This window comes from Garra rufa, chromosome 10 (genome assembly GCF_049309525.1).
Source record: "Garra rufa chromosome 10, GarRuf1.0, whole genome shotgun sequence".
In the NCBI taxonomy this organism is placed as follows: Eukaryota; Metazoa; Chordata; class Actinopteri; order Cypriniformes; family Cyprinidae; genus Garra; species Garra rufa.
The window spans coordinates 11,389,630-11,406,578 of NC_133370.1; the positions used below are offsets into that span (position 1 = coordinate 11,389,630).

At 34.7% G+C, this 16,949-nt stretch overlaps 1 protein-coding gene across 2 annotated transcripts in view; it reads right to left on the bottom strand.

The window, feature by feature from the left end:
• Positions 1–16,949, bottom strand: part of gpc5c (glypican 5c) — a 167,431-nt gene that overhangs the window by 35,332 nt on the left and 115,150 nt on the right. For both annotated transcript variants that reach the window (XM_073849542.1, XM_073849541.1), the window contains one exon: positions 6,231–6,360. In XM_073849542.1, the coding sequence (XP_073705643.1) occupies positions 6,231–6,360 (130 nt within the window). The remainder of the gene's footprint in view (positions 1–6,230; positions 6,361–16,949) is intronic.

Here is a 16,949-nt window from a genome sequence, read left to right on the forward strand (position 1 = left end):
ATCTAGCAAAACACCTTCTGCTGGCACACAGCACATCCAGAGCACCTATCATAACATCTAACCCTGAGAACTGTGCATCATCTTCCAGAAGACAGCTGGAGGAAAAACAGACAGCTTATTTCTTTTGGTCAGCTGGTTCACTTGAGTATTACGACCAGGTGCTCAAACAAAAGACACCTTCAACATAAAGCCCCCCCATGTCGATTTACGTCGGAGATAAATAAATAAAGAAATGCGTTTATGTGCTCTTCTTATGATAGTAGCAGAGGAAGTGTGGTGGGGTCTGGAACATTCTGTTTCTGCTCGCTCCACACGTTTACATATTTACCATTAAGCAGCGTGGCAAAACTGGGCATGTGTTTGGCCTGGCATGTGCAACCAGAAACAGAGGGAGAGAGCAAACCAAGGGGGAAATGCAAAGCAAGAGAGAGCAGAAGTTGGCTTTGTCTTGCACAAAAACAGATGCAGTAGCTGCAGTACCAAAAAAACATTTCCAAGACAGGAGGTCCAATCCCGTTGACCTCTTCTCTCTCTCTCTCTCTTTACGCCCTTGAGCGCTTATTTGCTGCTGCAGTTGTTCTGCTGCAGTAGACACTACAGCAGTTTCTCTACTTGCCATATTTGCTCTCTAATTGCTCTCTAAGTGTCATATAATACATTTTGTATTAAACAATTTTTCTCCCTGAGGTCCACTTACCATGTTAGTAAGAGTATAATTTTGTTTTTCATAATTTACAACCGTTTCTCTGACACTTAAGGCTTGTTCACACCAAGGATGGTAACTATAACAATATCTGTGAAGTTTTAATAAAAAAATCTAATTCCAACTGTTGTTTCCAGCCAAACAGAATACACTCAATTTTAAAAAGCTTGAACATTTACAGCAGAAGTTCACTTCCAAAATGAAAATTTCCTGATAATTTCCTTGCCACCCAAGATGTTCAAGAGGTTTTTGAGGAAAACATTTAATAATTTTTCTCCATATAGTGGACTTCAATGGTGCCCAATGGATTGAAGCTCCAAATTGCAGTTTCAATGCAGCTTCAAAGGTCTCTTCATGAGCCCAGCTGAGGAATAAGGGTCTTATCTAGTGAAACGATTGGTCGTTTTGTATCATTTTTAACCACAAATGTTTGTCCTCATCTGTGTACTCTGGTTCAAAAAGGTAGGATAGGGAGAAAAACTCTTATTTTCCCCTCCAACTTCAACTGATTGCACATCTTGTGGTTAAAAAGTATATAAATTTGTATTTTTCTTAGAAAATATCCAATTGTTTCGCTAGATAAGACCCTTATTTCTTGGCTGGGATCGTGTAGAGCCCTTTCAAACTCCATTGAAATTGCAGTTTGGACCTTCAACTCACTGGCCCCTATTGAAGTCCACTATATAAAGAAAAATCCTGGAATGTTTTCCTCAAAAACCTTAATTTTTGACTGAAGAAAGAAAGACACAAACATCTTGGATGACATGGGAGCGAGTAAATTATTTGGAAACTTTATTTTGAAAGTGGAGTAATCCTTTAACATCCATTTGGTGTGAATGCTAATATAGTTATCATTATAATAATGTTTATAGTTATCATTTTTGGTCTGAACGAATCTTTACATGATGTGATTCAGTGGAGAGCATTTTGTCTGTCCACACCAGACACCAGACTTAAAAAATCAATTACAAATAGTAAACTCTGGGTTATCTTGATTTACGTTTTTACACTTTCTCTGATCATTTACACGGGGTTAACAATTAAGTCTGGGTATTCATAAACTGATGTTTCATACTGTACATTCCTAAACCATGGGTGAAAGCGATAGTACACCAAAAAATGGTTTAACATTGGGTTGTCACCCAATGCCATCATTTACTCACCCTCCACTTGTTCTAAACCTGAAGATAAATAAATAAGTACTATGAAAGTCAATGGAAACCGTTAACTGTTTGTTCATTTTTCTTAAAAATAAAATAAAATAAAATTCTATGTTTAGTGGAAGAAAGAAACTCATACAGGTTTAGAACAAGTCAAGAGTGAGTAAATGAGGACAGAGTGTTTATTTTTGTCTTAACTATCCCTTTAAAGTTCTTATTTGCATATTTGCAATGTCAGTGTCCTTTATTGTATGAATGCAGCATGCAACCTGTTCACATAACGGCTCTAGCATTGTGCAATCCTCATATTGCTGACTGTACTATCAAGCTTTTCCCAAATGGACTTTTCAGGCTATAAAGGTAGTCCAATTCACATTTTTCCCTCAAACGCTGAAACCGCTGTTTTACAATGTACTGTGTTTTTGTGACCATCCAAAGCATGTAAATTTGAACAATCAGATTGGGTGTTTGTTGCTAATAATTCAGCTGTAACACTCCATAATGGCATCATTTCACACTGCTCATGTTCATATAGGGTTAACTACAATGTTAAGTTAACAACAAGTGTGAAACATTATTTTACCAGGGGTTAAAGGATTACACCACTTCCAAAATAAAAATTTCCTGATAATTTACTCATGACATCCAAAATGTTTATGTCTTTCTTTCTTCAGTCGCAAAGGAATTTAGGTTTTTAAGGAAAATGGTCCAGGATTTTTCTCCATATAGTGGACTTCAATGGTGCTCAATGGATTGAAGGTTAAAAATGCAGTTTCACTGCAGCTTCAAAGGGCTCTACACAATCCCAGCTAGTCTTATCTAGCGAAACAATCAGTTATTTTCTAAAAGTTTTTGACATACCCTAACTGTCTTGAACCGGAGTGCACAGAGTACTGATGTGCATCACAGAGCTAGACAAGACATGCCTTTGTGGTTAAAAAGTGCATATATATTATATATACATATATATATACATATATATATATATATATATATAAATTGTTTAAGAAAAAGACAGATCGGTTCGCTAGACCCATATTCTTCAGATGGGATTGTGTAGAGCCCTTTGAAGCTGCACTGAAACTGCATTTTAACCTCCAATCCGTTGAGCACCATTGAAGTCCACTATATGGAGAAAATCCTGGAATGTTTTCCTCAAAAAGCTTGATTTCTTTGCAACTAAAGAAAGAAAGACATGAATATCTTGGATGACATGGGGGTGAGTAAATTATCAGGAAATTTTCCTTCTGGAAGTGAAGTAATCCTAGAAGAGGGGTTTTGAGCACAGTGTGAAAAAACATAATTGTCAGAAGTTTAGTGATGGTGACGCTGAAGTCATGTGATCATAGTTTAGTATGTTTACAGTCTACATTGAGCTTTTTACTTCTGCTAATTGTATTTAAGTTTGAAAAGTTGTATTAGTATGTAAAGATTAACATTTTGAATGAAAAAAATGTATGTAAAAATTTTACTTTTGTTGGTTACAAAACTTATTTTATGCAGTAATCCAAAAGCCAATGATAAAATCCAATTGGGTTTTTATCAAAGAAACCAGGGAGAAACAAACTTGTAGGCTGGCCTACAAAAATATATCATCGCTGCAGCACTCTGTTATAGACCTCCATGATCGGGGGAGGTTTACAAAGCTGAAAAGTGCTGTTCAAACTGTTTATGTGATCAGAGGACCTGTTCAAAATTTCATATGATTGTTTCTAACTGCCATTTTTGACGTTGAAGGTACAGACTTATTGTCTGAGAGATGCGATCAATGCTACAGGCGTCAGAGGTTTTAAAGTGGGACCTGTGGCCTTTGGAGAAATGCAGGGTGATGGATGAACATCATTCTTCAAATCTCGTCTCCTCTCCCAAACACTTTTGCTCTCATTGACCTTGTCTCTTTCTACCCTGGAATGTTTTTCAGCTGGTGATAAAGGGATGCCCTCTCCTCTTCCTGTACCCTGTGTTTTTGATGTGTGGCACCCTGGAGCGCTAACCGCAGATTAGGGGAAATGGGTGCGGGAGAGCAAGATGGCTGCTGCAGGGCCCAGCGGGGTGATTTTAGTGATGAGTGAAGATTGGGTTTCAAAGTGATTGAGAAATGCTACACAGACTTGGTCTACGGTGAATACCGGGGGAAAAAGATGGGGGCGTGGAGCTGTGGGTCATGTGTTACGGCTCCGGGCAGAAAAGAGAGGCCATTTAGTGGCCATTTTAGCGATGATGGAATGGCAGGTACCACCTCAGCACCTGCGCTTGAGACAGTCAGAGGAGGTCATACAATCTCTCTGTACCCCTGGGTGGTCTCTGTGGTCATTTCAACACCTGAGTATACAGATGACATAACGTGACGCTTTTTGTGAGGTCTACAAGGTTCCTTCTGGGAATCAATCTGGCTCTAAAATTATTTTCCATGCAAGTACTAACACTAACATTACTAACCCTAACACATCCTGAATAGAAAAAGGTTAAGAAGGAGGTCTATAATACTTGGAAAAAAAATATCTGTTAGCATTCCCATTCATCTCAAGGGCAGTTGCTCGGCTGGAGCAGGATTTATAGAAATATGCTATTTCAAATCTTCCTCAGAGATTTTTAGCCAATTACTAGAGTTAATTACATGTGACTATTCACTCTAAAGCCACAGGAAAATGAAACTGATTGGTTGTTGGCACCATAAGACACATCCGTTCCTAGTACCTAACATGAGCTGTGTTGTTAATGCTAACAGACAAGAGAAAAAAAATCATGCTCTCTTAGCAATGTAGAAACTGAGGTTTTGAGAAAAACATTCCAGGATTTTCTCCATATAGTGGATCTCAATGGTGACCAATGGGTTGAAGGTCCAAATTGCAGTTTCAAATGCAGCTTCAAAGGGCTCTACACAATCCCAGCTGAGGAGTGAGAGTCTTATTTAGCAAAACAATCTGTCATTTTCTACAAAAAATGCCACTTTATATAATTTTAAACTACAAATGCTTGTCTACCTCATGCATCACATGATCACATTAAAAAGGTCACGCATGATGTAGGTGGAAGTGCTGAACCAGTGTTTACAAAGCGAAAGTCAAGATCTCAAAGAAAGTCAAAGAAAGTCAAATGCCCTGTGCAAAAAAAGGAAAAAACAGCAAAGTTGGACGAGAAAATGAGACACAGTTTTTTACCCTACTCTAACTGTTTAAACTTACCATGGGTGACCTTTCCAAAGTGATTACGTAATGCATGAAGTCATCGTTGTGCATCGCAGAGCAAGATGTGGTTAAAAAGTATCTAAATTGTAATTTTTTTAGAAAATGGTCAATCATTTTGCTAGATAAGCCTTTTATTCCTCGGCTGGGATTGTGTAGAGCCCGGCTTTAAAACTGCATTAAAACTGCAATTTAGACCTTCAACCCATTGACCCCCATTGAAGTCCACTATATGGAGAAAAATCCTGAAATGTTTTCCTCAAAAACCTTAATTTCTTTTCAACTGAAGAACAAAATACATTAACATCTTGGATGATATTGGGGTGAGTAAATTATCAGGAAATTTTAATTCAGGAGTGACCTAATCCTTTAAATTGATAAATCAATAAAATAAAAACATTTATCGATTAAACCGTTTATTGATAAAACATGGCTATTTTTTAATGTCTGTCAATGAAGGAAGATTTAGAATGAATATTTTTAGAACTACATGATGTAGTTATGCCATCTACCATCAGGGGTAAACTGGGTCATGCTAACCAGTCAAACCAAAACAACTTTTATCACTCACGAGAAGTACAAGCAACCAGTAGGGCTGGGCGGTATGACTAAAATTTTATTTCACGGTATGAGAAATTTTATTTCCAGTAACGATATCTTTCACGATATAGTTTTTTTTAAATAGGTAGTTATTCCAGAAAATGTACAAAAGGGCTTTATATAATAAATAAGCTTGAATATTTAAGAATAGAAAAGGACTCGTTTCTCTTTTTCCACGTTTTTACAACCTCCCAGCGTATCCTTCAGTCTTGCATTCAACGGTTTGACCAGTCTCAGCCTCACGCGTGCTGCATGTGAGTTGGTCACGCCCACTTATTTACATTTCGCGGTATACATGGAATAAAAAATTATTTTACGGTACACATTTCATCCCGCGGTAACGATATATACCGTCATACCACCCAGCCCTAGCAACCAGTAAACGTGGTACCAGCAATCATTATAAAAACCGGAATAGCTAACCAATTTTGGATTCTGGTGTCCCAACCAGGTTTATTAACTATCTAAACCAGCGTCTAGCAGTAAAACAGCTTCACAAGAAAGATCATCATGCCAGATAGACCAGCATCCAACCAGCACAAGCCAGTCATGAAACAGGTGAAATTTTGCTTGTAAACTCACTGGGAGATTCCACAGACTCTCCAGAACCTTCACAACCGTCTTCATCATCACATTCACCACTGATCTCCCCACTGCCCGTCTCGTCCCAGGATTCCCTGTGTCCCACACCTGGCATGACCTCCTGAATCTCCTAAAAAGAAAAAAGAAATATCAGATCAGTATTTATCAGTATAAAATGTAGGCATGTGTACATTACACAAGTGCATCCAATTTTGAACATGCAACAGTGTGTATTAGAATAAACAAATTATGATAATTTGCTGATCCAAAAGTACTTTGTAGAAGTTCTATACAGTTATGATCAAAATTTTACTTACACTTTGCAGTATCTGAAAGTCAAACAAAATCCATGTTATTTTTTATTTAGTACTGACCTGGACCATCAGTGACCATTTTAACCTTTTGTAATAGTTGTGTATGAGTCCCTGAGTTGTCCTCAGTGTGAAAAGATCTCAAAATTATACAGTCATTGTTGAAAGGGTACAAATGCACAAATAATGCTAAAAAAAAAAAGATTTTGTGAGACCTGAAGGATTTTTCTGAAGAACAGCGGGCAGTTTAACTGTTCAGGACAAACAAGGGACTCATGAACAACTATCACTAAAGAAAAACACGGCCGTGGACCATTCAGGAAACAACACAGTATTAAGAACCAAGAGTATGTAAACTTTTGAACGGGGTAATTTTTCTAAATTCAACAATCATTTTTTTTCTTGTGGGCTATATGTAAACCTCTTTTATGTGAAATATCTTATTCAGGTCAGTAATAAATAAAAAACAACATGAATTTTATTAGGGATGCACCGATCCGAATCGGCCGATTCATGCTTGCGCGTTTTGTGAGTAAAGCCGGTTCTGTAATCAGCGGTAAATGCCATCAGGTGCGGGATTTCACGTTGAGCCGTATATACTACACACAGCCGTTGTTCACTGACGAGCTGCGCACATTCATACTGATAATGAACATGGATTTGCGCAGCTCGTCAGTGAACAACGGCTGTGTGTAGTATATACGGCTCAACGTGAAATCATGCACCTGATTGCATTTACCGCTGATTACAGAACCGGCTTTACTGACAAAACGCGCAAGCGATCGGCCGATTCGGATCGGTGCATCCCTAAATTTTATATGATCCCTCTTATTTTGATAAAATAATTAACATTTTGCAGATACTGCAAAGTGTATGTAAACTTTTGACCACAACTGTAGTTGTTGTTCTTTTGTTCTGTTCTTTCTATTCATAGTTCATAATTGTTATAAATTCCACAAAAGTATCAAGCAGTATTAACTTCAACACTGACAATAGGAAATGCTTCTTGAGCAGCAAATCTGCATATTAAAATTATTTCTAAGGGATCATATAACACTCAAGAATAAAGTAATAGCTTTGCATCACAGGAATACATTTTCTTTACCAAGTGCAGATTTGACAAAGTAAATTAATTTTGGACACTGGTTTGGATTGTTGTTTCACTTCTCATCTCTCTAAGAGACATCTAGCATACCCAGAGGGTTAACCGACAGGTCTGGCCGAGGCATATCTGCAAACAGAGGGAGTTTGGCATTTCTAAATCGAGCCTTGGTCACCTCCAGCACTGGGTTCGAGCCAGAGCTGCTCCAGTAGATGGGTGAACCGGTTTTCTATAGCACAAGCAAAGATATTTTTAACCTACACACACAGACTATACATACAGTGGAGTCAAAAACTTTTAGTTTCAACCTAGAAATATACAAAGTTAATTCGAATTATATAAAAAACACATCAAAGAGGCATTTTCACTAGTGGTCTCAGACTTTTGGACCCCATTAGCCCTATATCCAGTCAAATCCACTCCACTGCCATATTAATCTTTCCACTGACATTTCCCTTTAGAGTTTCCTTCTCGTTCAGTACAAGATTTTGAGCCTGGCAAGGTAAAGCATTTGATTTTAATCTTTCGCTACCTGCTGAGGACTAAATGTCACAACACACTCCCTATATACAATTCCTTGAAAGTCACTTTGCACAGAAGTGTCCACTGGGGAAATAAATGTCAATGTAAAGGGCAAACTCACATGACCCATTAACCTTTGAGTCAGCACAATCAGGAGCAGGCAGGCTGCGCATGCTCGCTGTGACCTTTCACCCCCTGCCCAGGGCTTACGAGTCAGCGAGAGACGTGAAGCTATAGATATAAATATAGCAGGCTGGCCAGGAGCTAGACAGACAGATAAATATATAGACGATATTAATGGACAGTAATGACAACGGCTCCGCACACATGGTTCAGCCCTCACTGCTTGGCTTTCTAACTTTGGCCTGACAAAGCACATGGACGTCTTTTAAAAACAGCCACGTGCAGATTGACGCGAACACAGAAGATGACTCGCAACCTCGACTGGTGCTCCAGGAGAAGTTTTTCAACACTGCAAAAGCAACAGCTTGCACAAACTCAAACCTTTTCTGTTCCTTGTCAATGATCTCATATGGAAGCGCTGATTTCATTAATATTTTTAGTTCTGTTTTAGGTTTTTTCCGATCCGAGTTGCAAAGCCACAAACACAAAAAACACTGAAGCAACTTTTCCCAACGCACATGAGTGTCATGAAGCTGCATTTCTCGTCTTGTTATTGTTAAATAACCAACTAAAACTATAAAAAAGATATATTTTTTGTTAACCTAAAGCTTAAATAAAACACTATGAATTAAAAATAAAACAAAAGGTAAATGCAGCTTTTTATCTTACAATTTAGACTTTTTCTGTCAACTGCAGGTTAACATCTCGCAATTCTGACTTTTTCATGAATGTGTGATACCAACTTGCAATTTTGACTTTTTCTCAGAATTGCATGATATAAACTCATGATATAAAGAAATGTCCAATTCTGGGGGAAAAAAAAAAGATATTTTCTCAGAATTCCGAGTTCAAATCTGGTTTAACTCGCAATTGTGTTATAAAGTCAGAATTGCATGTTATGCTGTAAACTCGCAATTCTAAGAAAAAAAGTCACAATTGCGAGTTTATACCTCATATTTATTTATTTCAATTGCAAGTTTATATTACACAATTCTAAGAAAAAGGTCAGAATTGTGAGATAAAAAATGAAAAAGTCACAAAACCCTTTTTAAAAAAAAATTTATTTGGTGGCAGAAACTGTCTTACACTAGAAACATTAGATGAAAAACGTAAAGAAAATAGAACATTAGAAATGTCATCTTTAATTGAAATAAAACAAGTTTAAGTCAAAGTACTAAAATTACTAAAACTAAAACTAAAATAATCTAAATAGAAATAGAAATATATAAATAAATAGGAATTACAAATGCACATACAAATTACTAAAACTTAAATTAAAATTAAAATTAAAAATATAAAAAAGCTAATTAAAAAAAATAAATACTAAAATAGTATATTAATAATAAGTTGTTGTTGTTCTCATTTTGTTTTCATTTTACAACTTTCAACTTTCTGTGACAGTTTCTAAATCTGTGATGGTCTTTCTAAACTAATGCATTGCAAACCATTTGCAAATTTGTAAACATGTACATTCTTTATCAGTGGTTCTCAACTGGTTTTGCTTCAGAACCCAGTTTTCAAGTTGCATTCTAGTATTATAATGGTTTATCACACAAAATGTACATAAAGGATTGTGAATCCTTTTTAACTGTTATAGCGGCAGCTGTGGTCCGATCTCCCTAAAACTTTGCATGTTTGTTTAGAATCACCTGTCGCATGTGCTCACCAGGTTTTGTGAAGTTTTGAGTTTTCCTTTAGCCTTTATAATCTTTTGGACAGGCCCCTTTTCTAAATGACCCCACTATAGCTTTCCAAATGGTAAATTTCAATATTTTTGATAATTATTAACCTAGAGAGCCCAGAGAATTGTACCGCAATATTTTTAGTGTTTTTTTGTTTTTGTTTTTTTGCGAAAAACTAGGACTAGTTCACAAAAGTAGGTTTTTCACATATCTAATGGTTTGATTGACAGCAGTGGTTCTGGAGGCAAAGTTGTTCGGAACAAGGAGGTCTATCGTATGATACAAATATTGTGCATATGTTTGAAAAACCTGCACACTATACAATCGTTTACGCACTTGAAAAATGCGATATTGCCCCCCAGTGGCAGATTTCTTTCCAATTTCTCACAGACCTTTAGGGCCATGAGTCAAACAGGCCCACCAAGTTTCGTTTCAATTAGCCTCTGTTAACCTCGTCTAAGAGGTGCTCAAAATTCATCGGCCTATGGCGCCCATGTTTTTTGAGATACACTAATGTCCTTATTGTGGCTTGTGGCATAGAGTTTTTTTTTATAATTATTGATATTCACTCTCCAGAGAATCTTCTTGCACTGGTTTGGTTCCAATCGGGTGAAAAACCTAGGACTAGTTTGCAAAAGTAGGTTTTTCAAAAAATGCAAAATACCTAAAAAATTTCTAATATTTCCAGTGACATAAGACACTTGAGCCTGCGACAAACGGTTTAGGAGTTATGAGTGATTTCATATTTTTGATCGTTGTAGCGTCCCTGTCAGGCCGACTGGGGCAAGCCTTGGTGACGTTGTAGACAGTGTGAGTACTACCATCCCTACAAGTTTCTACAACTTACGGTTTGGTCTGCCCGATCAGTTTTACATGGAGATTGCTGATCCTTGGCACAATTACAATTACAATAGGGTTTCAGCACTACATGCTGCAAAAAAGCTTTATGTTCAAGAAAATAGTAGGTGGCAAATGCAAATAATAACTTCCACATAATCATATAACATGGTTACTTTGAGTTATTTCCATTTACCTTCTATATTTTCCACTGCTGATCGTGACATTATTAAAACAGGCCTGTGAGCCATCTGTGTGTCGTGACACACCAGAGAACCACGTATCTAGAGGCTGAGTGTACAAGTGAAGCGTGCAGGTGAAGTTCGTCTTGTAATGCTTCATCTGAAACTCTCAGTCATGATGACAGATGCTTTTCAGCATTCTAATGCCAAACCTATTCCTGTCTGCTAATCTATTTTATTAGTAGGTACATAGTCCTCCTGCATTGAGAACATGCCCTGCTGCACTATCAATAGACATAATATACACTCGCTCAGCCCGGTACAGACCTTCTCAACCCCAGCATATTAATGGAAACATCACAGAAAATCAGATTGTCTCTGCTCTATGGAAATAAACGAGTTGAATGTACTGTAGAGACATACTCCAACACTGTTTCCCAGCCTACAGGATTTTAGTGGAACCGATTATAATTTCACACAATCAAGAAATGTGCAACCCAGAATTACACAACGCAGTCTTTCCTAGCAGAGTGATGGAATAACTTTTGTTAACCAATAAGAAAATAATGAGTGGCTGTTCGCAAATGACGCAGTCTTGCATTTATGCACAATTTCTGAATAGAAAGTTTCCAAACAAAGCTTAAGTTTATTCTCCATATAAACAGACAAGTGACGTTTTGAGCGGGAAGCTCTTTATCCGACTATTAAAGGCATGGATAATTGACACAGGAAGAAAGAACACAGCTGTTGTTGAAAACGCTGTTTCTAAGACAAATGAGAACTGATCCAATTAAAGGGACAGACTGAAAGTCCACAAGGATTTTCATATTGAAATCATAACATTACAGTAACTGCTGAAAAAATGCAGACACTTATGTCATCAATTACACCCTCATGTCGTTCCAAACCCGTCAGACTTTCGTCATCTTTGGAACACAAATTAAGATGTTTTTGATGAAATCCGAGAGCTTTTTAACCCTCCGTAGAGAGCAACGCAACTATGTTCAAGGGCCAGGAAGGTAGTAAGGACATTGGTAAAATAGCCCATGTGACATCAGTGGTTTAACTGTAACTTTACAAAGCTATGTGAATACTTTTTGTGCACAGTGAAAACAAAAACAACAACTTTATTCAATAATTTCCACTTTTCCGTGTCAGTCTCTTAAAGGAGTAGTTCACTTTCAAAACAAAAACTTACAGATAATGTACTCACCCCCTTGTCATCCAAGATGTTCATGTCTCTTTTTCTTCAGTCGTAAAGAAATTGTTTTTTGAGGAAAACATTTCAGGATTTCTCTCCATATAGTGGACTTCTATGATGCCCCCGAGTTTGAACTTCCAAAATGCAGTTTAAATGCAGCTTCAAAGGGCTCTAAATGATCCCAGTCGAGGAAGAAGGGTCTTATCTAGCGAAACGATCATTTATTTTCTAGAAACATTTACAATTTATATACTTTTTAATCTCTACACAGAACACACACAGAACTAGACAAGACGAGCATTTGAGGTTAAAAAGTATATAAATTCTAATTTTTTTTTTAGAAAATAACCGATTGTTTTGCTAGATAAGACCCTTTTTTCCTCGGCTGGGATCGTTTAGAGCCATTTAAAGCTGCATTTTGGAAGTTCAAACTCGGGGGCACCAAAGAAGTCCATTATATGGAGAGAAATCCTGAAATGTTTTCCTCAAAAAACAATTTCCTTACGACTGAAGAAAGAAAGACATGAACATCTTGGATGACAAGGGGGTGAGTACATTATCTGTACATTTTTGTTCTGAAAGTGAACTACTCCTTTAACACACGTTCATGAGAGTATCTTTCTAGGCCTTGAATGTGGTACAGTAGTTGCGTTACTGTCCACACAGAGTCAGAAAGCTCTCAGATCTAATAAAAAAAATAAATAAATTCAAATTGTTATCCGAAGATAAAGGTCTTACAGGTTTGGAACTTTACTTACACCTACACTACCACACCAGTCCAAAGTTTTTGAACAGTAAGAATTTTAATGTTTTTTAATTAAGCCTTTTCTGCTCACCAAGCCTGCATTTATTTAATCCGAAGTACAGAAAAAAAATGTAAATTTTTAAAATATTTTTATTATTTAAAATAACTGTTTTCTATTTTAATGTATTTTAAAAAGTAATTTATTCCTGTGATTTCAAAGCTGAATTTTTAGCATCATTACTCCAGTCAAATCTTCAGAAATCATTCTGATATTCTGATTTTATGCAAAAAAAAAAACATTTCTTATTATTAGTATTATTATTAAACTGAAAACAGCTGAGTAGATTTTTTTCAGGTTTCTTTTATCAATAGAAAGTTCAGAAGAACAGCTGAAATAAAACTCTTTTGTAATATTATAAATATTATAAATCTTTATTGTCAATTTTGATCAATTTAAAGAAAAAAAAAATTATACTAACGCCAAGCTTCTGAATAGCACAGTGTATAATGTTACAAAAGCTTTTTATTTCAGATAAATGCTGATCTTCGGATCTTTCTAAACATCAAATAATCCTGAAAAAAATTTGACTGAAAAAACTGTTTTAAATATTATTAATAATAATAATAATAATAATAATGATAATAAATGTTTCTTTAACAGCAAATCAGCATATTAGAATGATTTCTGAAGGATCATGTGTGAGTAACGATGCTGAAAATGTAGCTTTGATCACAGGAATAAATGACATTTTAAAATATTTTCAAATGGAAAGCAGTTATTTAAAAAAAATAACAATATTACTGCTTTTACTGTATTTTAGAATAAATAAATGCAGGCTTGGTAAGCATAAGATAATTCTTAAAAAAAAAACATTAAAATGTTACTGTTCAAAACCGTTTGACTGGGAGTGTAAATACTTTTGATTTACTTGTATGTAAAGAAAAAAGTTGCCTGTTCTACACAAGTTTGCTTAATTGACTCGTTCAGAAATATTCTTCAATTATGAGCCGATTAGCATTATAACCACCCACATTTATCCTCTGAACAATAATATCAAGTCGGTGTTTGCCAGTCATAATAGAGGTCATTTACATACAAACAAAAACAGCCCATACAGTATAAAAAGGTCAGAAGTGCATAGAAAATGTCATTCAGAACTAAAAAACAACATTAAATGTAGAATATGACATTTCAAATATAACTCTGATTCAGTATAAACCAAATAAACTGACTTGACCATTCCCACAAAAGAAACATGATTAACTGTGCGAGAACAACTAATCAAGTTTTTAAGTAAACACATTTTCTCATCTGCGCTTCATGTAGTCCATTAGGCTCAATAAAAGTCAACCACTGCTTATAAACAAATCTCAGAAACGAATATATTTTCGATCAAAGCCCTTACAGACCAATTAACCTTGTAATCATGCAAAGTAGTCAAATGAATAATTTAATTACATATGCGTGTGTTAATGGACTGGCTGGCAGTGTCGTGACTGAGTCAGCAAACCTGTGGAGATCTCTACCAATACGGACAGAGTCGAAAACGCATTAAATAGAGAGCGCTCTGGACTAATTTCCCGCTAAAGCTCTCTTAATTAGACACACTGTAAAGAATTAATTAAAGAATGAAAGACTGCAGTGACCATGGTTACGGTTTATTAACTTGCTGAAGGCCCAGTTATCTCAGTCTCTCTTTCTCTAATTCGGTTAACGACAAACAAGGCAACATTTTTTTCCAACTAGAAATGCCGAGGCTGACACTTTAGATTGAGATTAATTAAACATGTTTAAACTTTGTTGCACAAACTGACACAAAATAACCATTTATGGCAATCAACAGCATATGGGCTTAACCTTCTGAATCTGGAGTATTTGAAATAAGGGTGATGGATTTGATTCCTTGATAACATTTGGACTTCGGATAACAGTGTGACAACTGAAATTATCTTACAGGCATTTTTGAGTACTGTGCAAACATGGAAGTCATATGGGATGTCTAACTCACACTGTACATACTCTACAAGACAGATAGTATAAAGGGAGTTCGATATGCAACTAAAATCCTTGGTTGTGTGTGTCCCTCTCTTCCTGTTCGCAAACAATCACGGCCAAAATTCACGTCCTGAGAGAGCAACAATCACAGCTAGTCCAGACATCTGCTCGAAGACGTTTCCAAAGTGAAATCGGACAGCCTCCAGGTTAAATATTGCAACGGGGAACGTTCCTGAAAGGGTCACTATTGAGACAAGTTCATCTGAACATTTAGAAGTTTTGTTTGAAATATAATTTGAATTGAAATAACTTTTCTCTATTTGAATATATTTCAAAATGTAATTTATTTCTGTGATGACAAAAAGCTGAATTTTTGTGCTTTTATTTAATATTTTATTAATTTTATATATTTAATTTTATTTATTTGTCATTTTTAATATTTTATTTTATTATTTCATTTATTATTTTATATTTTATTTTTGATTTTATATTTTATTTTACTTTATTATTTTATATATATATATATATATATATATATTTTTTTTTTTTTTTTTTTTTTTGTGGACTTTTTTCTTTCTCAGGATTCTTTGATGAATATAAAGTTCAAAAGAACAGCCTTTGTTTTTAGAAGTCTTTACTGTTACTTTTGTTTAATTTAATGTGTCCTTACAAATTACAAATATTAAAAAAAGAAAACAAATTTGACATTAAACTTAACATAAAAAACTACCTTAAAAAAAGTTTAGTTTACTCTAAAATGAGAAAACAATGTCTGATTATAAATATATATATATATATATATATATATATTTTTTTTTTTTTTTTTTTTTTTTTTTATTATTTTATATTTTTTATGTGATAATTTGTTTTATATTTCATTTTATATTTTATATTATTATTTTTAAATAATATATTTATATATTTTTTCTTTATTATTTTATTATATATATATATATATATATATATATATATATATATATATATATATATATATATATATATATATGTGTATTTTTTTCCCTTTCATGATTCTTTGTTAAAAAAAAAGTATTTATTTATTTATTTTTATTTAATTTTTTATATTTAATTTTTATTTCATTATTTTATTATGTCATTTATTTTATTTTATATTTTATTATTTTATATTTCACTTTATTTAAATTATTTATTTTATATATTTAATATTTTATTTATTTTATTGTAATATTTTATATATTATTCAGGATTTTTTTTTTATCTAAAGTTCAAAAGAACAGTGTTTATTTGTTTTAGATTTGTTTGTAACAATGCAAAGATCTTTACTGTTGCTTTTGTTTAATTTAATCTGTCTTTACTAATTACAAATATTTTTAAAAATAATAATAAATATGACCTTTTTTTAACAAAAATCAAATTTTGCTTAAAGAAATCCATCTTGTTTAAAAGAAGTTCTATTTACTCCAAAATGAGGAAAAAAAACAAGCAAACAAACTATCAAACTAACAAAAAACTAACTAAAGTGTGTTCTGTTTATTGCCACTTCGCACAGTGCTGGTGTGGACAGCGAACAGAAAAATCATCTGACAGATTAAAAGAATCACAAACGATGAGAAAAAAAGTCATGAAATCCAATCTGACCATTTCTAATGCCCAAATATAATTTTAATCGGATTTCAAACCAGACACAGATGTGATTTGGATCAGGCTTGTAAACATCCGATTTCATGTGTGTTTGGTTTTTTATTTTGACTACAAAACAAACCAGGCTTGAGTCAGTAAATTTAAGAAAACACAGCAATTTGCTGCCTGTCTGAATGAAGCTAATGTAAGAAGTTTATACGTCCAGTTTTTAAATGATTATCTCATAGTTCGTGTGCTAAAATAAGTCATCTGCAAGCTCAGAGAAGTTCACAGACTGGATGCCTGAGGACGGAAATAACGTCTCTCTTTTCCACTGCGGACTCATCCAAAGACAAATCAGGTACTTAAGTCTGTAAAAGTTTTCAATGCACCAACTCCCAAAAATATAAACACACACA